The sequence below is a fragment of the Pleuronectes platessa genome, chromosome 13 (assembly GCF_947347685.1).
Source record: "Pleuronectes platessa chromosome 13, fPlePla1.1, whole genome shotgun sequence".
In the NCBI taxonomy this organism is placed as follows: Eukaryota; Metazoa; Chordata; class Actinopteri; order Pleuronectiformes; family Pleuronectidae; genus Pleuronectes; species Pleuronectes platessa.
In genome coordinates this window covers 23,013,553-23,040,949 of record NC_070638.1, presented here as the reverse complement: position 1 = coordinate 23,040,949, position 27,397 = coordinate 23,013,553, and the positions used below count along the sequence as shown (strand labels likewise).

General features: G+C 39.7%; 1 protein-coding gene across 1 annotated transcript in view; it reads left to right on the top strand.

Annotated features, from left to right (window-relative positions):
* The window catches only part of LOC128454895 (cadherin-18), a 153,209-nt gene that overhangs the window by 40,145 nt on the left and 85,667 nt on the right, over positions 1-27,397 (top strand). The window contains exon 3 of the mRNA XM_053438488.1: positions 21,798-22,092. Within this exon, the coding sequence (XP_053294463.1) occupies positions 21,798-22,092 (295 nt within the window). The remainder of the gene's footprint in view (positions 1-21,797; positions 22,093-27,397) is intronic.

The window sequence follows — 27,397 nt, the reverse complement described above, 5'->3', positions numbered from 1 at the left end:
TGTCACAGTTGCTACTTTGTAAATGTTAGGGGGCATCAGTCATCAGTTACTAGACAACCACTTGTCAATGGACATAGGCTGTCGATATGACTTCCAATCAATTTCACAATTATTTCTAACTTTAGCCCTCCTCCGATGAGGCGCACCATTCGGCGCTGGTCAACAAGAGACTGCTCCTCTGCTCTTTTCTAATCACTTAATGAGGAAGGAGGGTAAGCGGCAGGGTAATAAAGCACGGAACATTCCGGAAACCCGACAGAAAACAATAACAGAATTACCCGACATGAGCAAAACTGGGTCGGTAAGTTTCGTCACATTTGTGGTTAAATTACCAGCCCTTGCCATTTTTCTTCCTGGAGAGAAAGTTTCTTGGGTGCTTTTTTTAAATAAATAAAACGTTTAATTCGTTTTAGTTTGATTCGCTCTAGAGTTTATGAGACACATGTTTATTCCTGCTACACAACACGAGACGTGACATGACATGCACAGTCAGGAAATCAGGGTTGTGATGCAACGCTGGGTCTTAACTTCATTGTTGAAGAAGAAGAAGCAACACTCCGTTTATCCAGGAACATAAATATGAATTCAGCAGGTTTTTATAAAGATCAGTTCTATGTTGTATGATTGATTGGAAAACATCAGAGGAGCAGAGTCACTTGCTGACCAGCAGAGGAATACACCTCAGTGCAGTGGCGAGCCAGGGGGGGGGGGCTAGGCAGGGCCACCATAATACAGTAAAGGCTGTAATCGGAGGTTTAAGGTGAATGAAAGTGAAGTCAGTGTGGAGAGCACTGAGCACTGTCATACACTTACTGTATAGTATATTTGAAGTGAAAACCTTACTTTGTATATTACAGCACACTGGTTTAACCGTAACAGTCTATAATGCTTTTTAAAGCACTTTCTAAATAAAAAGGGAAAATTGTTATTGTGGTGGCAAGCCCTTAAGGACATCTGATCTTGTCCTGTCCTTGAACATGCAGTGAAGTGCTGGCCCTTACATAAGTGTGTCGTGCAAAGATTGTAAAGAATACTGTGTCAGAGGAGAAAACCCTGTACCGTTAAAGATAAATAATAAGAAAGAAATGAATTACATAGAACAGTCCTCTGTATTGGGAAGTAGAATTTTGTCTCCAAATAAAAAACAGTTATTACATAATTTGTCTTCTATAATGACGTAAAGAAGAGTTTTGTAAAGTGACACCCTTGTCATCAGGATGAAACAATCTTTGTTTGACTTAATATAAGTGACTTATAGAGCAAACCAGGTTAAGATTGTGCTTTAGGTCACAAACACAACTTTTTAAGTTATAATACATCATCATGTTTACAATAATAACCAAGTGGCAAAGGTTCACATACAATCTTGGTCATGTTTTAAGAAAAAGCCTCAGTGTTTGTATTGACAGTATAACAAACCTTACCCCCCCTCTCCTGACTGTATAACAATAACCTAGGTTGGGGGAGTGAGGAGTGAGGACATGGGGCAGGTAAATAAACGTTATACATATTACACCAACACACATCAGAAGTTATTAGGATCTAAACAGTAAGGATGTTTACTTTGTGTTGGTTTGATTCGCTCTTCAGTTTAGGAGAGACATTGAAAAAAAAGTCCAACATTTTTTGAACTGCTTTTATCAGAGTTTGAGTGCATTCATATGTAGAGCGCCAATATAATCAAAATATAATCATCACTGTTGATGCCATAATTGTATCTATTTATTTACCATAACACTGGGGGACTAGTTATTGGGGGGACCCCCGATTGCCACTTGGTATTTCTCACACTGTATATACCCAAAGCAGCCACATCGCTCCTTTTGTCAAATGCTTGCATTGCACAGCCTGATGGTGGACAAGTGTCAATCTCCCATAACATTCTGTGGCGAAACCAAACACAAAGTAAACCATAGAAGCTTCAGATCAAGTTACTTCTAGAATGTACGATTAACCCTTTTATTTAGAAACTTGGACTCTTCAGCCACAAGAAGTTCCCCAAATTAATATATACAAACAAACAATGGTGTCATATTTGACCACATTTTCCATCATTCGATGTTTCGCTGACATTATGTTAATTAAGTCATCTCACAGCACCCGACTGGAAAATGAGCACCACCAGCTGTCTCCCTATTATCCCACATAATGGAAACAAGCAATAATTATCATTTTGTCAATTGTTCAGGAAACTTGTAGAACAAGATTTACTGCAGGGCTATTAGATTCATTCTATATATGAACCTAATTAACTCTAACTCACTGTATATAACATTGACCTGTGGAGCAATGTGCACTTTCACACTCGCTCTTATAGCATGGCTGAACTTGAGAGCTGCCATGTTCCAACAATAGATTGTTCTCTAAATGTTAATGAGGCACTGAAAAATTTATGCAGCGGCATTGAAGGTAGAATTTTGCAGGCAACTATATTCTAAGTCTTGTGGGTAACTCTGGGAAGAGCAGGTCATCCTTGGGCAAATTACTCCAGACCGCTGCACCATGTGAATGGTCTGGGATAGAAAAGCACTGCTCATAGAAATGTTGTGGGTGAGTGTAACGTGTACAGTAAAGCCCTGTGAGTAGCCAAATAAGGTTAGAAAAGTACAGACTTGCACGCTGTTCCTGTAAGGAAAGAAAGAGTCCAGCTGGTCGTGGCCATCATTTTTTGGAAACCCATTTGGTTGTTGTTGCGGTTTATAACACATCTTGACAGCTGAGCTGAGTTAATGTATCTATTAGTATCTATGGTGACGGCAACCTATGGTGAAAAGCGTGTCTCATAGATTATTTGTTGTTTTATTCCCTGTGCCTGAATACTTAGTGCCCTCCGTAGCTACGAGTTTGACACCACATGGAATGACACTCATGCACAGTGAAGTGTTATGGAGGGGGATCAGTTAGGCAAATGGTCTTTGTTTCAAGCTTTGCTTTTCAGCTCATTCAAACATACCCTGAAAAACATTTCAACTGCAAAAACGGATGCCAACAGACAGCTGGGCTGAGGGGTAGAGCGGTCGTCCTCCAACCAATAGGTCGGCAGTTTGAGCCCCAGTCTTTCACATCTGCATCCTGAAGTGTCCTTCCGAAGTGAGCTTTGAGTGACCATCAAGACTAGAAAAGCGCTGTATGAATACAAACAGGTCACAGGCCTTTCATATCTAAGGCTTATTGTTTAAGGCTGGTTTAGGAACCCGGCCGGCTTAATAATTTGATTTAATTTATGGCGTATGTATCAATTTGATTTATATTTTCCATAATTTATTTATCCCAAAACACATTGATACTATGCAGATATTGAGTGTTTTGGATATGTTAACATTTAAGGTCTAACTTTTTAACAACTTATACTGCAACTCCTTCCAAACTCCCACTGTGATACATTTTCAAGCACAGCAGTCTGTTAATCTGTTTTCAGACATGACCTACTGTGTTTACCCACAGTTTGCCTTACACACATGCAGGCAGGAAACGACGTATTAACTCGGCTGCGGAGATCATGTGATTTTCTTGACAACACACAGACACTGATGTCAGCTCTTATCACCACAAACTCTCTAGACATCTTAGTCACTGTCTTCCACTATGTCCTCTCACGGTGAATCCAGCGGTGATCGCCTGCAGTGTTCTCACATCTACTTCTCCTGGATTTCTATGGACTTTATACTAGGAGGCAAGGCAGAGAATGTCAGCAGAGAGAGCCTCTCACTCGGACATCTGCGTTCACACATGCACGTCCTTTGGAGAAAATACAGAAGATCTGCGAAGTTCAGTGCAGCTTTATTGTACAGTTCAGTCATGAACTCACAAATGAATGAATAGGGAGAATTGACTGAAGTCACAGGGTTCTTAGCCGAGTATAGAACCAGCGAGAAGCTCTTGCTGTCTAGCAGCACATTTAAAGCTCGTTGATTGCAGGTTGGAAAAGCAATGAAGCAGTCAGGGTTTCGTGGGTAGGATTAGCATCACATCCGCCTCCATAGACATGAAGAATAAAGATGGCAAAAGCATTGGTGAGTTTGATGTAGTTGTACAAACTGTTGCAAGTCAGCAAACAGACAACTGTTTGCTCTCCAAATATTTTCGGTTTTTGCATCAAACATTGACTTAAAATAGAGTGGCTGTGGAGACCAAACTCAGAGGGTCAGTCTTGAAGATGATGGGTATGGTAACACAATCTCATGGCGCAAGCACACCTGGCTTATAATAGGACTTGGAGATGACACTCTGGTTCAAACACACCCTTGATAAATTGACTTTGAACAACCCTTCCTAATGAAATTATCTTACATCATGAAATCACTAATATACATATATTATTTCATAACATTAGATAACATTAAGCTGGAGCTTTTATCCAAAGTGACTTACAATAAGTACATTCAACCACAAGGGTACAAACCCAGAAAAACAAGAATCAAGCAAATACAATTTTCTTCAAGAAAGCCAGACTAGAAAGTGCTATGTGTAAGTGCCATATAAGTGCTACTAAATATAGTATATAAATATATAATATGTTTTTATGCAAGGTGTAGAGGGAAGAGATGTGTCTAGTCTGCGGCGGGAGATGTGCAGACTTTCTGCCCTTGAACTAGCAAGCATCGATTTGATCTTAAAAACACCAGGCCTTGCTCTCAACCTGGCTAATATAATCCCTATGGTGAAGCACGGGGGTGGGAACATCATGCTATTGTGGCTTCTCAGCAGTAGGATGGGGAGACTGGTCAGAATGACACAGGGGCAAGGGCTCATCTTACAACAATGATGGAGTGGCTTCAGTGCAAGTCTCTGACTTTCCTTGAGGGGCCTTGATAAAACAATATACCACATAGAACATGTCTGGACAGATCTATAGATTAAAGTTCAGACACTTCCCATCTGATCTGACAGAGCCTGAGAGCTGCTGCCAGGAAAAATAGGCTACAACTGCCCAAATCCACTTTGTGAAGCTTGGTGAGATTTAACCAAGACAAATGGATGCTCTGGGTGTTGGTAGAAGGACTTCTACAAAATACTACATGCTTTCACTTTGAGACTATGAGTGAGTGTAGATCGATTGACAGAAATTAAATGTTTTAAATTACTAATTACGGTAATGCTCAACCCCTCAGTGATTATAAGGACTTACCAATGGAACTTTTTTCAAAGAGCGAGATTTGGCTATGGATTACTCATAATCAGTTGAGTGATACATGAAATAAAGACAATGAAATATGTAGTATTCATGAGTAACAAGACATTTTGTTCATGTAGTCATGTTACAATTAATCTGCTGTTTTTTAAGCCCTCTGCTAGCGTTATGGCCTGAAGTTAAGTTAAAACATGGGAACATTTAGGAACTCTATAACCATCCTTAATTTGCTATAAACCCCACCCACAAAGATGTTCAAGGTGAGTTGCAATCATGCTAAAGATTAAGGAGCTTTCACAGAAGCTGACGGAGGCAATTATTTCCTTGCACCTTGAGGGCACATGGCATAAGATTTCACAAAAATGTAACATTCAAAGAGACAACATTGAGATCATAAGGACATTTAAAACCGTGGGAGAAAGAATAACATTTCATCGAGAGCTTTTAACAATGTAATCATGACAATCAAGGAAAACACCTCTACAGGATGTCCTGATGAAGGCCAGGACAAGTGCTTCAGTGGTAACTATAGGACAAGCACTGAATAAGCAAGGACTTCATAACCAGACTCCAAGGTGCACTCTACCCTTGACCAAGAGGAACATCAAAAGTCACATAGAAAATGCCTCATCACATCTCCATTTCAACCAACGCTGTATTTAAATTCCATTGAAAATCTTTGGTGGGATTTAAAGAACCCAGTTGCAGTACAGAAGCCATCAAACATCACTGAGCTTGGGGCTTTTGTAAAGAATGTGCAAAGATTCCAATAGAGAGGTGTCGGATGCTTGTGAGCACTTAACGAAAACGCTTCTTAGAGGTTTTAAAGTCAAAATAATTGCTCCACAAAGAACTAAAGCGGGGGTTTGAATAAAAGTGGACATGAACATTCATAAAAAAGAGATTCAATCAAAGTTAAGACAATTTATGTTTTCAAAATAGCTAAAATATGTATATGTTCTGTTGTATAATGAGGCTTTTTGTCATATCTTACCATTGACCCCAATTTACATCTCTAGAATGTGTTTTGAAGTGATGGGGTTGAACATTTCAGATTGCAGATGTATATGTAATAATATAAGTTAAAGATTTGGAATACTGAAGCCACAGTATGAATAACCGTTCACTAAGTAAAGTAATGCTTTGCTACATGTATTCAGCCCTCTGTGGTTGTCATTTTGTTCATTCATATGTCTAATTAACATCACTGCTTCCATCCACTCTTTTGTACTGATTTACCTCTTTGGCTTTATGTATGTCAAGCAAACCAAGCAGTCGTCTCCTAACTGTTCTGCCTCCCTTTCATCGGTGTAATCATGGCTGTGTGCTCGTGTTGCCCCGTGGCAAACATCAGACAGGAGCTCTCCTTGGCCATTAGGCTGTCAAAGAATCAAAAGAGCCACATCCAGCACTGAATACATGGCGTTCTCCTCCTGCTCTCTTTCTTTCTCCACAGCACTCTGACCCACTTCATAAGTGTCACTGTGGATTTGAAATGTCAACCATTTTGATGTTTCACCTTGTTGGTGTTTTCTGTGTGTCTGTTGCTGATCTTACTCTGCTCTGCTGTCAGTGCTTACATTCACAACTGCACCCGAAATGTCAATAATGTCTTTGGTTCTACACCAAGGCAGGACTTCACCAAAGTGGGATACACTACCTGGTCTGAAAAATGATTGCTACTGGTAGAAAGTACTCAAATTCTTTATGAATGTAAGTGTATTTTTCAGCTCATTGGTGAAGCTTCGGCACTGGAAGGGTTGACATGAGGATGACCTTATAAAATGCCTACATTTTTTTATTCTCAACATCTCTTTGGCAATTCGTAAAACTGAAGTGATCATACCAATAGTAGAATTAGTTTTGACAAATGCGAGTTCGAGGTTGGTTGGTCACATCCAGTTGAAAAAGATAGTGTGCAGAAGATTGTTGTGCAGCCTGTGACATGTAATATTAAATAATTATAGAGCTGTTTTTCATTGATCAAAATAAACACTGTTTTAAACAGTTTCTGCTCTGAGCTGTTTAAATGACAGGAAATCTGTACAAACAATGATACAGACTTGAAATTACTTTTCAAACATATTAACGCACTGTTGAAAAAGATAGATAGTCAATATAATTGACTTTCCTTGTTTCAGAAATAAACTAAAAACAAAAATGTGTGTGGTAAAGTAATTATTATAAGGTAGACCTCCAAAAACCACATATCTGCAAAATGTCAAGTAAAACCATCTTGTTTCAGATTTGTGTAAAGTTTTTTCAGTGAATCCTATATGAATGATAATCTGTCCGTCTCTGATTCTATTGATTCACACTGGAAATTGCCCAATCTCATCACTTGATAATGTTGTGTTAGTGCCAATGCCTTCAACTCGGAATTATAATGATAATAATAATAATAATGATGATCATCATATGTATTTTTAACAACATTGCTTGACAAAGTGTTGATATTGTCTGCACTTTCATAACAATACATAATAAAATAGCTATATAGAATACATACACACATACATTTTATATATCATTTATTTATAAAAAATACATCTAAAACATATACGTACAAAAATATATAAGATATACAAGACTATTTTTTTTAAATGAGGAAAGCGCTGGTGGGAGAGCGTGGCCTAGGATAGAGCGGGTGCTTTGCAACAAGAAGGTTGCCGGTTCGAATCCCACTCTATCCCATCTGCATGCTTAAGTGTCCTTGGCAAGATACTGAACCCCTAAATGGCCCCTCGTAAATGCTGACTGTTCTACAAATGTAAGTCGCTTTGGATAAAATCGTCAGCTAAATGACATGTAATGTACATACACACAAAAAAAAATAATACAATGAATTATTATTGACACTAATAAAAGAAATAAATAAATACAAGACACTTGGCCGACTGTGTGCTACTGGCATAGGGTAAAGGACTCGTTTTAAAATGTTATTTAACTTGAAGACATTGTAGTTTCCATTCATTCATTTCATTTTATCTATCCTTCCCTGCATCAATGACACTCCTCGCAAAAAAATTTAGAAAAGTGTGAGAAAAGCCACATGTTCAACCAAGTAGGAACCCACTTCCAAGTAGGAACCCACTTCCAAAATCAATAAATTTTTTATTAATATAATTCAAACATCTTCGGATCAGTTGTCCTTTGCAAATCTGAATAGTATAAAGTTGGTCTTACAGTTTCTCAAAGTGCAACCGTATGACATACATCTGGCAGGGCAACAAACATACAGTGCCTTGCATAAGTATTCACCCCCTTTGGACTTTTCTACGTTTTGTCATGGTACAACCACAGATTAAAATTTATTTCATCGTGAGTTTATGTAATGGACCAACACAAAATAGTGCATCATTTGGAAGTGGGGGGAAATATTACATGGATTTCACAATTATTTACAAATAAAAATCTGAAAAGTGTTGAGTGCATATGTATTCACCCCCTTTACTGTGAACCCCCTAACAAAGATCTGGTGCAACCAATTGCATTCACAAGTCACATTTGCAAGTCACATAATTAGTAAATAAGGTCCACCTGTCTGCAATTTAATCTCAGTATAAATACACCTGTTCTGTGACGGACTCAGAGTTTGTTGGAGATCATTACTGAACAAACAGCATCATGAAGACCAAGGAGCTCACCAAACAGGTCAGGGATAAAGTTGTGGAGAAATATGAAGCAGGGTTAGGTTATAAAAAAATATCCAGAGCTTTGAACATCTCTCTGAGCACCATAAAATCCATCATAAGAAAATGGAAAGAATATGGCACAACCGCAAACCTACCAAGAGGAGGCCGTCCACCCAAACTGAAGAGTCGGACAAGGAGAAAATGAATCAGAGTAGCAACCAGGAGGCCCATGGTTACTCTGGAGGAGTTGCAGAGATCCACAGCTGAGGTGGGAGAATCTGTCCACAGGACAACTATTAGTCGTCTACTCCACAAATCTGGCCTTTATGGAAGAGTGGCAAGAAGAAAGCCATTGTTGAAAGGGATCCATAAAAAATCCCGTTTGGAGTTTGCCAGAAGCCATGTGGGAGACACAGCAAACATGTGAAAGAAGGTGCTCTGGTCAGATGAGACCAAAATTGAACTTTTTGGCCTCAATGCAAAACGCTATGTGTGGCTAAAAACCCAACACTGCCCATCACCCTGAGCACACCATCCCAACAGTGAAACATGGTGGTGGTAGCATCATGCTGTGGGGATGCTTCTCTTCAGCAGGTACAGGGAAACTGGTCAGAATAGAGGGAAAGATGGATGGAGCCAAATACAGGAAAATCCTTGAAGAAAATCTGATGCAGTCTGCAAAAGACTTGAGACTGGGGCGGAGGTTCATCTTCCAGCAGGACAATGACCCTAAACATACAGCCAGAGCTACAAAGGAATGGTTTGGATTAAAGAATGTTAATGTCTTAAAATGGCCCAGTCAAAGCCCAGACCTCAATCCAATAGAGAATCTATGGCAAGACTTGAAGATTGCGGTTCACAGACGGTCTCCATCCAATCTGACTGAGCTTCATCTTTTTTGCCAAGAAGAATGGACAAACCTTTCCATCTCTAGATGTGCAAAGCTGGTAGAGACATACCCCAAAAGACTTGCAGCTGTAATTGCAGCGAAAGGGGGTTCTACCAAGTATTGACACAGGGGGGTGAATACTTATGCACCCAACAGATGTCAACTTTTTTGTTCTCATTATTGTTTGTGTCACAATAAAATTTATTTTGCACCTCCAAAGTACTATGCATGTTTTGTTGATCAAACGGGAAAAAGTTTATTTAAGTCTATTTGAATTCCAGTTAGTAACAGTACATAATGGGAAAAAGTCCAAGGGGGGTGAATACTTATGCAAGGCACTGTATGTGTCGTCAGAGTGTGAAAGTCAAGTAATAGAACAGCGCCATATACAATGCAACATTTAACACATCCACTATGTCAATATGGTTCCACTTGATAAAAATGCATCCAATTAAAAACGTTGATGATGACAAGCACCCAGTTATTCATGTTGGATGAAATGTGATACAAGCCATGGGGCATAGATGTTATAAACTTTACTGTTGCATCATGAATTTCAAAAGCAGTTTTAACTCACTGATGTCAATTTCTTACAATATTTGCAAATTTGCATCGAATACTTTGTCAAATATTCAAGTCAAAAATCATAAATATACTTTCTACAGTCTCAAGTAATCATTATTATTTTGTCTTTTTTTGCTCTGAATGCTCTATTTGTTTCTGCATTTGTTGCTTGATTCGACTGAATTGCTTTGAGTGGTGTATGGTGACTGAAGCAGAAAGCTTGGAGGTGTGTGTCTAACACATTTTAAGGATAAGTTCATGCTTCATTCTGACTCGTTGCAGACATAAAATGTCTGAAGTTTTGTTCTTTTTTCCTTGTCTAAAATAAAAAAAGAGATTTCATGAGCTGCATTTGAGTGGACCTGTTGCAATTTAGTGAGAAAATTCATCCATGAGTGAAAATATTTTAGTAACTAAAGACCTTTTATTTAGGGAGGCGTAGTATCCAAACAGATGGTTGGAGGTCCAGTACAGTCTTTTTGTACTTAATTGATAAATTAAAAAAATGCTTATCTGTTATAAACGATTGATTTGCAGGAAGCCAAGGTTTTGAGAAAACTGGAATGCAGTTTTAATCTTTGTCTGCTTTTTCTTCAATTTGTATTTTCTGGATTTGCTTTTCATTTGTCCATCATTGGTAAATCATCATTCAAACGTAGTCCAACTATAAAGTCGGGTAAAAACCTCACTGCTTTTAAAAATGGCTCCCCTTCCCAATAGCAATGGGAAACGTTGTTAAACAAAGTGTCACTACTTGTAGCACTGCCATTCCGCAACAAAACATGTTCAGGTTTTGACAAAACGTAAAACTAATTATTTGAATATGTAAAGAATCAACCAAGTAGAGAGCTTGAATGCATTTAAGCCTATTATAATGAATTATTTGTTGGACCTTGTATTACACAATGTCAGTTCTCTTCTTTTTTGTGACATGGTAAATGGAATGCGCTCTTCTAGTCTAAATGACCACTCAAAGTCTTTTTCACTCAAACATACTTTCAAAGACCACAAATTGGTGCAGCGCTGTTCTATTACACAACTTTCACACTCTGACGGCACATCAAATGCCAAGTGTCTTGCTCAAGGACACTGCAGAATGAGGACCTGACCTGCTGTAGCTCCTTGGTCACAGCTTCCCCTTTTATATGACTACTTATGTCACAATTCATTCACATACAGTGTGTGAGTGGTATAGAGACATTTAATGTGTACATTTGTAGAGATAATATTTTTCTTTTCTTGAAAAACAAATTGGCAGTGAATTTGGGTTAAAGACCAGCCGAGCTGCTCTATTCTGGATGAGCTGCAAAGGTCGGATGGCTTTAGCAGGAAGACCTGTCAGGAAGGAGTTGCAAAAGTCTAGGCGTGAGATGACCAGAACCTGCGCCGCCTTCTGAGTAAGAAGGGGACGTATTCTCCTGATGTTGTGCAGCATGTATCTACAGGAACGTGATGTTGCAGTAATGTTGGCAGTAAGGGAGAGTTGACTGTCGAGTGTCACACCCAGGTTCCTAGCCGTCATAATAGCTCAAGAAAGGTGTTAAGAGGATGCGGCTAAACATTGTATTCCCTGCCTCTCTGCCAAAGCAGGTGGAGTTAGAGACATACAAATGGAGCAGTTACTAAACCACAAGGCATATCATATCAGTTTGCAACTGTCTGAAAGATATGCTAATAAATGCATTCATACCCCTCCTTTATGTGCTCTCTTCTGCCTATTAGTAAACTATATGCTTCACTTGAGGTCTCAATTCCCTGGGTTCCTTCCTTTTATGTATAGCTGTGTGAAGCAGCAGGAGCTTTTGTGCAAAAAAACATTTAACCTATTTGTAAATACAGGTGCAGAGTTGGTGTAAGGCTTGGGCACAGTATAGGCTCAGGTTAAGGTTAGGATTCAGGGTATGGAAAGTAGCACCCGGCAAGGTGCAGGGTAAATTTCCAGAAGCTGAATGTAAGTAATGAAACATGACTGCGTGTGTATGGGCTGTGAAATCAGCACTGGCTTGATGCCATATGTCTCGGTGAGAGACAGTGTGCATTCCCAAACATCAAAATAAGAGCTGTAGCCAATATGATGGGCTCTCTCCCCTGGACCCTGTCCACATTCACTCGTCATATGAGCCAGTCTCTCTCTCTCTCTCTCTCTCTCTCTCTCTCTCTCTCTCTCTCTCTCTCTCTCTCTCTCTCTCTCTCTCTCTCTCTGTGTGTGTGTGTTGCAGAGATCAGTTAACTAATCACACCCTGTTCAGGGAATACACTTGCTGCCAAGAATTAAGGAGTGCTGCAGTGAGTGTGCATGCCTAATGTCTTGCCAGGCAAGTGTGTGTGTGTTTGTGTGTGTGTACGGTTCTGTGTTCTCGGTGTGATTCTGATATTTTGGTTAGCGCTGCACCACAGCTAAACATGGCGGATATTCTCTCCCTGACAAGCTGGTGAAGGCTGATATCTGTTTGATGTGTGATTAATTCATCATTAATTCATTTATGACTCATTCAGTCTTCATACTCACATAAATGTGATATATATTCAAATCTGGAAACACCTCCCCTCTCTCTCTCTCTCTCTCTCTCTCTCTCTCTCCGGGACACGGCAGCAGTCTTCTGATAGTATCTCGTAGGTGGTAAAGAGGAACGGACAGGAGCTATACTCTGTGATACACGTTCACGATGAGAGCATAAAAATATTTTCTTGATAGTAAGCTGGAACTTTCAGTTACTTGTGTAATATCCTATCATCAATAGCATGAAAATCAATTTCCGGGTCATGGTGGAAGGAAGGGTTTATGTAGTTTATTTTCTCCTTTGTGATCCAGTAAAAATAGATTTTTACAAATACTTGTTATTCCTTTGGGGTAGTCTAGGGTGGGGTAAATTATGGCTACTCCACCAATGTTAACAATAGCCCCACTGTAGCTCCACTGAGAAATGTCAGATAAAATCGTTGCTTCTGTTATTTAGTTTCCCTTGTTTCCACAATGATCCAAGAGTGCATCCAATTAGTGTTGCAACCTTCTAAGCACTGGGATCCTCAAGCTGAGTTCCTTCTCGTTTCAGGTAAAAAAATGATCTCCATAACACTCGTTTATTTGCTTTGGTCATGTAGCAGTCGAATAAAATTCATAGTTTCAGGGATCGTAAACGTGGCAGGAAAATATTGTCATAATGCCGCCCAGCTCCCTATTTATCTCCTGACAGCAACTCACACTAATTCTCATACCTGTTTAATGATTGCAGTGTACTTAAGCCACCAGCTCTCCGCTCATTCTTTCGTTTCATGCCTGCCTACACCACTCACCTGACAGCTATTCAACTAGGTCAGCGCTTCAGTGGCATCAAATGTACGCTGCACAAACAGTATTTTACATTGAATTCAATATTGTATGTACATCACCAAGTCACAACACACATTACAGTTTTTCACAATTGTTAACACACGTTTTTCAAAACAATAACGGCTTTCTCAAAACTGCACACAGAAAACTGAAAACATCACACACAAAATGCTAAACCTGACACTCCCTTTGCAAGATGACTCTTTGATATCAAATCTCTTACCTGTTCACAAAATGGAACTCGTGTTTTCATTTGGTACACACAGCCATTTTTTCAAATGACACACACATACCATTCATTGAGAACACACAACTAAGCATTTGCTTGCACACTACCAAGCATTTACAGCACACTGAAGTGCAAAACTGAAAACACAATCATCAAAATGGAACACACCATATGAATGACAGTGACTCTGGAGAATGAGCCATTTCTCTTTTTGTAAAATGTCTCAATGTAGGCCTACTTTTTTCATAGTCAAACATAAAACAGCACACATATGCAGCATAAACAAGTTTATTTCGGTACACATAGAGAACAGTACAGTACTGTACACCGGCCTGCTCCCCTTCACAAAAATTACAGTTTTTCACAATTGTTAGCACACGATTTTCAAAACAATAACGGCTTTCTCAAAACTGCACACAGAAAACTAAAAACCTCACACACAAAATGCTGAAAGGCCTCGACACTCACGTCGCCACAGGCCTCCTCCATGGCCTGGAGCAGTGGGACCCGGTCCTGTGGGTTCCGTTCATATGCCTTCCACCTCCAAGCTGAAAATAATTCCTCAATAGGATTCAGGAAAGGAGAATAAGGTGGAAGGTATAGAACGGAAAAATGTGGGTGGTCCTGGAACCACTCACGCACTTGAGCAGCCTGGTGGAAGCTCACATTGTCCCAGATGACAACGTGATGGATCCGTTGTGGGTAATCTATCTGGCCAGGTGGTACCAGCAGGTCCTGCAGGCCATCCAGGAAGACGAGGAGACGGGCAGCGTTATAGGCCCCTAGGTGGGCATGACGGTGCAAGATCCCAGGGTGATTCATTGCAGCACACAGTGTGATGTTTTTATTTTATTGTATTGTATTGTATTTTATTGTATTCAAATGTACCAGCTGCTATGACGACTTAATTTCCCTTCGGGGGTGAATAAAGTAATCTATCTATCTATCTCCTGGATCCGCTGACAGAGACAGCATGAGAATGCAAGTTACAGTATGGACACAGAGAGGTCAACACAGTGGGCTACAGTGAGACACTGTAGAAAAGGAACAATATTGGATTACAGGTACAATACATGCATGTGTCAGTGCTGAATGTTGGTACTTACAAGCACAAGCTCTCGCTGTAACTCCTTCATGCCTGTGTTCCGTTCAAATGGGACCCTGAACACTTGTTTCATTCACATGGCATTCCTATGAAGAATACGCTCCAATGTAGAGAGGCTGACGGTCTGGACGTTTCTAAATGTAGCATGGTCAGCCAGGATCCTAGTTTTTATTTGTCTGAGTGTGATAGAGTTATTCTCACGAACCATATCTACAATTTCAGTCTCCTGTTCGGCTGTGTAAATGAGGTGAAATTGCTCAACAGACCTGAATGTTTAGAGATTTGAGTATTTGTGTGTTGTAGGTTGATGCTTTGAGATTTTACTTGAGAAGTTTGTGCAACAACTGGACATTGTATGTAGTGTTTTGACAACAATGTGATGTGTAATTGACATCAGAGTGTAAAGAATGAAAGTCAGAGTATATTGCAATTCCTGTCAACGTCCTGCTGCAAAAGAAAACAGAAAATATTCAAAAAGAGTAGCAGTTTTGAATAATTCTGTTTGTGTCAAATGTGCTAAAATGCCAAGAGGAAGGTGGGCAATTTCTTGCACAGTTTCTAATTTAGAAATATGTCAAGTCCTCTTTCTATGTCTTTAGTCGGGTATAGGCCAGAAATGGCGACACAAACAGGTCAAAATTGGAAGAGTTCAGCTAAATGCCATTGCTGTAGCACTATATCAATCCCATAGTGTCCCTGGGAAAATATGTCCATTAGTCAGTATTGCTTACATTGCGCTACCAAATCAAATTTACTTGTGGTTTTGTCATCTTGACTTGGACCATTTTATTCCTCTTTAGAGTACGGAACACAGCTTTACTTCAGTGTCCTAGCATGTGAACATTTGCTAATCAGCAATATGCACAATTGATGGTGTGACCAAATAGTTATTTGGTCACAAACCATCGCATGGCACTTAGCTGATGATGGCATGAGGAGAAAAGACAGATTAGAACCTGCAAAAATGTCTTTTCCTTTTTTCCAAGTCATTCATCCATGCTGCCTCTTAAATGAACTTACAACAATTAGGAAATGTCATGTTTTGAGAGCATCTTGTGTCTTTGTGGTCACCACAGTTAAATAATCATGTAGACGGACACCTATAGTGACGGTGGTTTAAATATAAATGTCGTTTAGACTCCTTCAAAGAGTTGATTAGAACAACTACACTTCCCTGTACTGATCTGTCTTTCCATTTTCCATATCATTCCCCTACAACTGACTCAGCATAACTTTAAAGGATCTGGGTTCAGTCACAGCACTTTGCCCGAGGAAGTCAAGTTTAGAGGATAGTACTGCTGAGAAAATCCAAACAAACAACCACACATAAAGGCCCCATTACACAGTTTAATCTATTATTGACAGGGACGCACTGATGTTATACTGTTATATAAACTGGATAAAGTATATCTAATCAGAGTGAAACCACCTTATCATGTCTCAGCTCACACTGTTAGTGATGGAGCTTAGTGTAGCATGTCCTGTAAATCCCAACAGAAGGGAATTAACCTGTTTAAATTAATAACCATCACATCCTGCCCGCCCACAAGCTTTCTGATTCATATTTCACACCCTCTTGAGCCTTTGTTCTTCAAACCGTGGAGAGACAAGCACAAGGGGGAAATATTTTAGCCTCAAAATGTCAGTCGCTGCACTTTCCTCACCAGCTGCTGCTCAGAAACACATTTTTATCCTCCTCCCCTCTTGTCTTTGTCTTCTTCTGTCTCCTCTTTTTATTTTAAATGTTTTATTTTGTGCCAGGGAGATGGATTTCCTTTGTCTCTCTTTACACTGCAGCGTTGTTGGAGCTGATCAGCCAGTGTATTTCTGTTCTGCTCTCTCTGCAGCCCATCGTGCTGTGTTGTCTGTTTCTATTTCATTTTATGGTGCAGACGGTGTCAGATTTTCTTCTTTTGAATCTGTGTTTTCTCCACTAATGTTTTGGAAAGCAGAAGGCGAGGAGGCATGCCGGTTGTTAGTATATAAATCATGCCCCTTGGTGCCGAAATTGAAATCTTCACCGTTGCAACTCTCCACACTGGAATAGTGGATGTTGACCTTGAATCACTGAGTGATTTTGGAGTGAAATTGAAGTGTAAACATTTTTGAGGTGTGAGTAACCTGATCAAATCTGTGAGGTATATATTGACCACATACACCACAGACTTATGAATTGAACAACTTATTATAAATGCCTCCTGGGGAAAAAAATGGACTCACAGATAAGCCCCTCAGCTCCTTGAATCCACTTTGTTTTCTCGAGGTAAAAGCCCATCTTCTTCGTAAAACCCTTCCTGAAATTTGAAAAACATCTCCTAACCTATATGCTACTAATGTCATGAAGTGTTGTCTACATTCACCCCGCAATTGGATTAATCTACAGTTGATAATCATCAGGTCAAGCAATTGTTACTTATGCCCAATATCAAAAGTTACAAATCTACAGAGTACAACAAAGTTGGAGATCAGAGTCTATTGCTTGGACAAAAAAAATCATAGACGGCAAGAGCCTAAAATGAGATAAAAGTTGTCATGTTTGGAGGTTAACCTGAAAAGGCTTGTAGCTTTATGCCCGCACTCCCACATTGTGGGAAACATCATGAGCATTGCTTTCACGTAAACAAAGTTACAAGGGAAATATAAATGAACAATGGGCTGTTGTTGGTTAAGGGGTTATCACAGTTTCATGTTTGCACATCCAGGAGACACAGAGCTACATTAGTATTTATTGAGTCATTTCTGAGTCCACTTGGAGAGGGTCATCTATACATTCACTGTATTTTTAGCTCCGCTTTGGTCTCCTCAACTGCTGAATGCTCTAGTCATCAAGGCTGATGGAAGCAGGGTTTGAGGATCAGGAAACTGAAATAATGAGCTCCAGGGCAGAGGGAATGATAACTTTGTGGGCTCAGCACTATGTGTCACACATTTTACATTAAAGTCGGCTCCATTGATCAATTGTTGATATATAAAAGTGTATGTGTCTGTGTGTGTACTTAGGAAGAGTCTGTAGGGGAAAATTTCTGTGTTGACATTTTGTCCGCAGCAGTTAGACTTTTTCATTGCAGTCATAACTATATGGCAATTTAAGATGAGGAGTAATTACAAGGTAATGTTGTGATTATCAGATCCTTTAAAGAAAAAAAGAGTTGGAAGTTTTAAACCAGGGTAGTTCTGCTGGACCAACATAATCACTTTTTTGTAATTTCCACTTGCTTAATTTTGCATAAAAATACCATTTCCAGTCCTTGAAGTTCATACTTACCTGCCAATTTACCATCACACACCATCACTTGATTAGTTTCCTGTCCCTGCACTTCCCAGCCAGGAAACCCCTTTAAAAAGTATTTCCATCTTCTTCTGTTCTCCCTGATTTACGTGTTTCCTTTGTATTCCAGTGTTTGTCCTTGTGTAGCTTCCCTTTCTATGATCCTTGCTTGTGTTTCCGGACTTTCTGGGTGTTGCTTGCCTCTTGCCAGTTTTGGTTGCTGAGTTTGAGTGTCATCAGAAATGTAAACAGCTCGCATTTACCACCAATAGTTGACCACATACTGTGCCTTGCATAAGTTTTCACCCCCTTTGGACTTTTCTACATTTTGTCATGGTATAACCACAGATTAAAATTTATTTCATCGTGAGTTTATGTAATGGACCAACACAAAATAGTGCATCATTTGGAAGTGGGGGGAAATATTACATGGATTTCACAATTATTTACAAATAAAAATCTGAAAAGTGTTGAGTGCTTATGTATTCACCCCCTTTACTGTGAAACCCCTAACAAAGATCTGGTGCGACCAATTGCATTCACAAGTCACATTTGCAAGTCACATAATTAGTAAATAGGGTCCACCTGTCTGCAATTTAATCTCAGTATAAATACACCTGTTCTGTGACGGACTCAGAGTTTGTTGGAGATCATTACTGAACAAACAGCATCATGAAGACCAAGGAGCTCACCAAACAGGTCAGGGATAAAGTTGTGGAGAAATATGAAGCAGGGTTAGGTTATAACAAAAATATCCAGAGCTTTGAACATCTCTCTGAGCACCATAAAATCCATCATAAGAAAATGGAAAGAATATGGCACAACCGCAAACCTACCAAGAGGAAGCCGTCCACCCAAACTGAAGAGTCGGACAAGGAGAAAATTAATCAGAGAAGCAACCAGGAGGCCCATGGTTACTCTGGAGGAGTTGCAGAGATCCACAGCTGAGGTGGGAGAATCTGTCCACAGGACAACTATTAGTCGTCTACTCCACAAATCTGGCCTTTATGGAAGAGTGGCAAGAAGAAAGCCATTGTTGAAAGGGATCCATAAAAAATCCCGTTTGGAGTTTGCCAGAAGCCATGTGGGAGACACAGCAAACATGTGGAAGAAGGTGCTCTGGTCAGATGAGACCAAAATTGAACTTTTTGGCCTCAATGCAAAACGCTATGTGTGGTGAAAACCCAACACTGCCCATCACCCTGAGCACACCATCCCAACAGTGAAACATGGTGGTGGTAGCATCATGCTGTGGGGATGCTTCTCTTCAGCAGGTACAGGGAAACTGGTCAGAATAGAGGGAAAGATGGATGGAGCCAAATACAGGGAAATCCTTGAAGAAAATCTGATGCAGTCTGCAAAAGACTTGAGACTGGGGCGGAGGTTCATCTTCCAGCAGGACAATGACCCTAAACATACAGCCAGAGCTACAAAGGAATGGTTTGGATTAAAGAATGTTAATGTCTTAAAATGGCCCAGTCAAAGCCCAGACCTCAATCCAATAGAGAATCTATGGCAAGACTTGAAGATTGCGGTTCACAGACGGTCTCCATCCAATCTGACTGAGCTTCATCTTTTTTGCCAAGAAGAATGGACAAACCTTTCCATCTCTAGATGTGCAAAGCTGGTAGAGACATACCCCAAAAGACTTGCAGCTGTAATTGCAGCGAAAGGGGATTCTACCAAGTATTGACACAGGGGGGTGGATACTTATGCACCCAACAGATGTCAACTTTTTTGTTCTCATTATTGTTTGTGTCACAATAAAATTTATTTTGCACCTCCAAAGTACTATGCATGTTTTGTTGATCAAACGGGAAAAAGTTTATTTAAGTCTATTTGAATTCCAGTTAGTAACAGTACATAATGGGAAAAAGTCCAAGGGGGGTGAATACTTATGCAAGGCACTGTAGTCTCTTTTGGAGGCCAAATCTAATAGAAGCTTAAGATCAGTAATTGGCAAAAAAGAAAAAACTAATTTTTGTAAAATCATGTGTGACAGACTTGGAAGGCAGCCTGTACTGATAAACTAGGCCATCCAGCTATTAAGTGCATGAGATATGGAAATGCTCACACAGGATCTTATTGCACACAATAGCTCCAGAGCCATTCGTCAGTAACACACAAAAACAATCTGACAAACATACATGATGTACCTTCACAGTTAGTTTCACTGCAACCCTTTTTTTTTCTAAAATTAAGTTTCTATGTTCAATTCAATTATGCCAAACATAATTCCGCCTCTTCTCCTACAGCTATACTCAACCTCCAGACCCCCCAGATCAGACTGTGCCTTCGCTGTTAGAGCTCCATCCCTCTGGAACAGTTTACCCTCCACACTCACATCGGCAGATCTTTGTGGATTCCTTCCAAAAACCTTTAAAAAACTAATTTCTATCGCCTAACCTTCACAAAATGTCTCTGAATTATAAACTGTTCCTTGTGTTTATGTAGTTTGCTCTGTATATATTGTAATGTTTACACTTTGTTAGCTCTGTATATTGTTTGTTTTGCTTGTATCATCCTGTGAAGCACTTTTTAAGTAGGATAACAGACTGGAATGTAAATACATGATCTGTATTTATATGGCGCTTTCCTAATTGCCATCAAAGCGCTTTACAGTAGAGTTTTCTACAATTAGCTTTTTTTCACCCATTCACACCCACATTCATAGAAGGCATCGATGTGCATCACTTCCTCTATTACACATCACTCAAACACTGTTGGCCCAGCCATCAGGGGCAGTTAAGGGCTCAATATCTTGCCCAAGGATACTTCGGCATGCGGAATGGGGAGACTGGGATGAAACCGCCAAACCTTTTTCTTACCGCTCAACTTCCTGAGCCAAAGATCCATGGGAGGAGGTGGTCGAGCTGTTTGTCAGTTACAAAAATACTACGAATTTGTAGGAATTTTTGAATCTCATGAATTTCTCAGACCCCCTCTCAGCCACGTATAGAAGGAATAGGTTGTTTCATTTTTTTTCTCTTGTCAGCCAATTTTTTTCCTTAGTGACATATGATCTATCAACCGAGTGAGAAAGTGAAGCAGCAAACAGTCACCACATGTTAGAAGAAAACGTTTGGATTCTAGTATTGACGGGGCATATCAATCAGTAGCTGTAGTATCAGCAGGTGCAGAATGCACTGAGTCAAGGATAATTTAAGATAAGATTATGTCATTAAGGTAGTGTTACATTTCATGAAGCACTGAGTATATAGCCTCAAAGTCTGCTGCCACACACAGCAGTAGAGCTGTGCCCATACTGAAATACTATTTATCTGGGTTTTTCACTTTCTCTGATATGTATCTGACTCTGTCTCTTCATCCTTAATTTGCTCAGTGACACATTCGGCTCAGGATGGACTGCATGTTGTAGAATGCGTTCTGTCACATTCTACTTTTTTTCCATTTACTAAGACAGTAACTTGTTTCAGATACTGAACCTTTTGTACAGCCTGTCACACTCCAATCCTCCAGAGCTGCGGCTTCTCCTTCCCTGATTGGATGGTCGTGCCTCTCATTGCCTGCTCCTCACCATTAACTGACCATTCATCCTGACACTTGGCTATTACTCTGTATTACATACTTGTCACACACTTTACCACTCCCCCTCCCTCACTCATTTTCTCCTTACATCTCCAGCTCCACTCCAACTCTGACAAGGGCGATGGCTCTGTGCGATACATCTTGTCCGGTGAGGGGGCCGGGTCCGTCTTTATCATCGATGAAACAACGGGTGACATCCAGGCTGCCAAGAGCCTGGACCGTGAGAGGAAGTCCCAGTATGTCCTACATGCAAGGGCCATCGATCGGCAGACAAACCGCTCACTGGAGGCAGAGTCAGAGTTCATCATCAAGGTCCAGGATGTCAATGACAATGCTCCAAAATTCCCTGATGGACCGCTCTCAGCCACTTTGCCCGAGATGTCTGACGTTGGTAAGGGGCCTTACACAGACTCTGACTTAGCCAGGACAAACAAGTGTAGCCAATAATGAACAGTATCAGTGCTGAAAATGAATAACCTAAATTAGAATTGTCATTATAAAAGTAATCAGTACTTTTTTACGCTTTTACTTATTATCATGTTTAAAGGCCATGAGAGCCGTTTACCTTTAAAAATGTACACTGCAAAAAATAAATAGCATTACTCAGGTAATTTAATGTTGCCTTCAGTTCTGCAGTACAACTTGCAAGTCATTGTAAAAAATAGAAAATAATATTTTTTCTGCCTTAACCGAGAACAAAAGTAATTGTTTAGTTTCAAAACAATTCCAAACACAAGTTTGCCATAACTTGATACTGACACATCAGAAGCCTATAGTTACCCCTCTTCAGAAAACGTGTGTAAGTTTCTTAGATCGGATTTTCTGAAAAGCTGAAACATGACGCAGAGGGTTTCTGTCCCTACTCTAAGCTGAACGAATATTTACCACTGTATTTTCACGCGCGCACACACACACACACGGACTGGTAGTGTGCAGTTAGCAGTGTGCAGGGTGTAAATGATAGAGACATAGACCGGTGTAGTAAATGACTGAGAGCCTGGAAAAACTGTAAAAAAAAACTTTTTTACCGTTCAAACATCTTTGAAAAGACCCCAAATGAAACCTGGAAGCGTATAACCTGATCCCTATAACCAAATTAAACAGCATTTATGTAGGAACGATTCTGGTTTTATCTCTGTTTTGTTCGGCAACTTTTGATCTTGGACATGTCAGTTGGACATAGCAGCTGTTTTATGCTGATGTTGGTTGCAAATTACAATTTTTATTTTATGAAAACTGAAAAAGCTATTTATTTAAGGACCTGTATAAGTGGGTTTTATTTGAATCAAGAAATGTTTCTCTAATATGCCTTCAAATCCCAAAATGAAGACAAAATCACGTTAGAACACGTTCATGACATAAGGGGAACTTAAATTACTTTACAAAAACAAATATAAAAAACAAATGATAGGAAGAAATGAAAACAAGATTACTGCAAGGCTGCTACTGGGTGGTTGTTTATGGTTTGGAGCATTATTGAGATTGGACAACATTTTTCTTGTTTAGCGATTTTCCTCACGTGTGTGTTCAGGGACACAAAACATCTCACCTGATTTTTTGATTTAAGAGTTATTCACAGCGCTTCCCCTGCTATGGAGATTAGTAGACGCCCTCCCACTAATCCCCATCTTAAATCAAGCAACATGACTTTGTTAAAAGAGACAGCTAACAGAGCGTGACGACCAGCTGAACTCGTTGCAACATTTCACTCATTTCAGTCTCTGCCTTCAGTTCCTGTGTTTGGCAAGCCAAGTCAATTTATTTTATTTAGCCCCAAATCATACGGGCATTCATAGATATAACAAAACCATCCAATATCCATTTTGAGATGGATAATCATAATAATCATAATAATTGTAGGTCTAATATTAAGACTAATAACAATACTTGTTGTAGTCTGTTGTAAACAGCTGGCCTGTAGTCACAGAGGTAACCTCCACTCAATTTCTGAAGGCAGAAATACCTGCAGAAAGTGAAAGGAGATGAGAAAGCACAAAACTACAAGAGTAAAAAGATGCAGAGTTAGTAACATGCATTAATGGGATGTGAATGTGTACAGATGGAGAGGGAGAGAAGGAGAGAGGCGCTTAGGGCATCATGAGAAGACCCCAAGCAGCCTAGGCCCACTGCGGCATTACGAAGGGATGCTTCAGGTCTCTCCTTAGCTCTTTAGTGCCAGACCATTAAGGGCCTTGGAGGTGAGGAGAATGATTTAAAATTCTATTTTGGATTTCAAAGCGGTGTCAGTACAGGGAAGCTCATATGACAGACATTTTATGTCAGTACTTGTGTTGCAGCTTTTATATCCACTGTAGAGTCTTTGGGGACTTGCTAGGGAGGCCTGATGATAATTAATTGCAACAATTCAGCCTAGAAGTCACAAACACATGGGTGGTTCTGTTTTTGTCTGTGTGCATAATGTGCATGATTCTGTACAATGTTGCATGTGTGAAAAACTGGATTACTGCCTTCCCCCCTCTGAATGTGTTTACCTGTTTATACTGGTCTCCCTGGTTTTTGACTTGTATCTATGCTATGGACTAAACCTTGTGTGTGGAGTTGTCCAGGACCTTGAGAATGAACAGAACAACAAACGTGGTTAATAGCAGATTAAGAACAAAGAGAAGCTTTAGAAAGAGATGATTGATGTTAAGTTTATTAATAGCTTGATTAATAAGCTTGAATTTAGAAGACACATTCATCACGACACTACCAAGTTTCAGTGAGACAGAATGAATCAATTTGTGTTTTTGGACCAGAGGAACTTTTTAACAGTTGCAACCACGGGGGCTGATCGTAGTTCAAACAACATTGTTTTAGCTCCTACTTCAGAGTAAGTTCTCTCCCACCACAAGAAAAAGTTGATTGATGTATGTATACAATGATTGGTTCAGACATGAATGTAAATTGATTGAAAGAAAGCATGAAGCACCAAATTCAGCCTTTGAAGAAAAAAAAGGGTAAAATATTGGCCATGAGAACAAGAATATGCAATCGTTTTTTAGCTCATTCAAAACATAAAATGTCTGTTAACTGCCCATGATAACACACAGCTCCAACCACGACATCCTCCACCTTATTGATGTTTCACAAATAATTATATAACATTGTGCATTGAAGATAACACCAAATAGACCAAAACACTTATGGAAGTAAAGGGGGACTCTAACAGGAATGTAACAGCATCCCCGTCGGCCATCCCTTCAAACAACAATGAATTCCCAACTGCAGTGAAATGATAAATATCTTACCATGTTCATCAAAGTGGTGATTGAACATGGTGTGACATCTTCTGTCCTTAACTCTCAACCAGAGGAAGGAAAAACTATTTAAAAACCCTTTCACAGGGTAAAAAGAAGGTAGAAACCTCAGAGAGAGCCACATGTGAGGGATCCCGCCCCCAGGACGAACAGAAGTGCAATAGATGCCATGTGTAAAGGAGAACATCAGCAAAATAAGGGTATTAACAGCATTTATTAGAATACACATTTTGAAGCATAACTGAAGGTCAATGAATTGTTGGATTATTTTCAGTAATGGTCGAGTATCTGAGGAGAAATATTATATATCAAGCAGTTTTGTTATAATCATAGTCCATGGTCAGCAGCCACCACGATCATGATCCACCATCAAGATCCGATGCCACTATAGTCCACAGTCATTGTCCACTGCCGCCATCATGATCCACCATCAGCTGCCACCTTGATCGTGGTCCACCACCCATTATCGGATGCCAAAGCGAATCCCTGATTCGCGATCCACCATCATAATCCACGATGTGGCCACAGCCGCGAGTCTGGATCTGCGCATGTCCCATTCTACCACCAAGTTTCATGAAAATATGTTTTGTACTTTTTGTGTTGTCCTGCGAAAAACCAAATAACCAAACCAACCAAAGCATAACCTTCTTGGTGGAGGTAATAGGACAATTGTGGGTGATAAAAACATATTGGGTAGTGAAGATTTTAAAACCCCTCAAGAACCCTTGTTTTAAATGAATCTAACATTTTATGCACAGCAGGTTTCCAATGATGAACGAGATGGATAAAAGCTTTGGCTTCACCTGTCTGCTGCTACATGGTCAGGCTAATGGGCTGTGGCTCTTTACAAGAGCACTGCTGACAGCACACACTGCATTTTGCTGCAGCTTGTTCTTCGCATTCAGGGGGAAGTTCAGTATGTCACATTTACATAGAAACAAGATATTTTCAAACTGTTAAAGAAAATGGATTGTGGCTTCGTTTACATTTCAGATTTTAATCAGATGCTTGTGCATCAGTAGTGACAGCAACATTATGTTTAGTGTTCAGGCCTGCTTGTGATCTAATGTGTCTGGGAGGTTTGTTTTCTGAGCTAGAAAACGGTTACAAGGACAAGAGCTGCTCTTAAAATCACAGCCAATTTGATAAAATCTATCATCTTATGTTAAGTAGAGACCATAGAGATATAAGTGAAGTACACACAGGGGCGGATTTGCAGTGGGGGACAGGGGTATCCAGGTGTCCGGACCCCCCATCCAGAGAGTTGTCCCCCTCAATATCACTGCAAACATAAGCAATGATAATGTTAAATAGTGATACAATATTTAATTAAAGCATGTTAACTTATTATGAATGCAAAATAAAGCATTCTTAAACCCTCTCCTTGCCTCACAGTGGTTTAGTCCACTGGGCACTGCTCCAGCTCTCCGTGTCACACCCATACATACTCTTTCTCTCTCTCTCTCTCACTTAGAGTCACAGCTTTACAACAGTTAACAAAAAGCAAAGAATGTGTCAGACATGTTACTTTAATTCTATCAAAAAATAGAATAAAACACTTTTATATCTAATCAGACTGCGCAGTTTGTTAACCTCAAAATGTAATCTTGAATCAAACCTTGACACACATTAAATATGTCAAATATGTATATTTTTCACAGAATGCTTGGTTCTATTATAAATTAGGGTTTTCATAGAAAAATCTCTGAACTTTTCTAGATGAAAATAGAGTCATATTTCTATATATATATCACTGAAACATGTCATTATTATCCACTCACTACTATGTCGATGGAGAGGTGGATTAAGTGCTGGAGTCAAGAAAACACTTAAGGAGTTTCCAAGGTAAACAGTGTTTTAGCCAAGGAGACCTCTTCTTCAGACGTAATAAAACATAAGAAAAAAAACATAACATGCCTCAATTCTGCTCGTGTGGTGTCATCCAAGGGTCTGCAAGCCCTGACATTCAAATTCAACTCAAAACAGCGTGATTTACATCATGTTTTAGCCTAAAAGTCTCCAACCAGAAGTAGCAATGCAAGCGGACCTATCACTGCTAACACACGCCCCTCGCCTGCCTCCGGGTGAGGAGGATATCAGAGGACAATTAGGTTAAAAACACTCTGTAAATTTTTAACTCAAATTTGAATGTTGAGGCATCCAGACACATGGACGACACCAGACAAGCAGGATGGAGGCATTTTGTGTGTTTTTTTCTTTTTCACATTGAAAAATTATATTTATACTTATATAGTGCCTTTCAAGAAACCCAAGGACTCTTTAAATGTGTCCGTGGGGACAAAAGATAAAATAAAATAAAATAATTTGCATAAAACAGGATTGCGATTTAAACAGCACTATGGCAGGGTTGATCATTAGCTGAGGGCAAAGGCCTCGTAGTAAAGATATAAAACTGAAGCATTTTGATATACAATG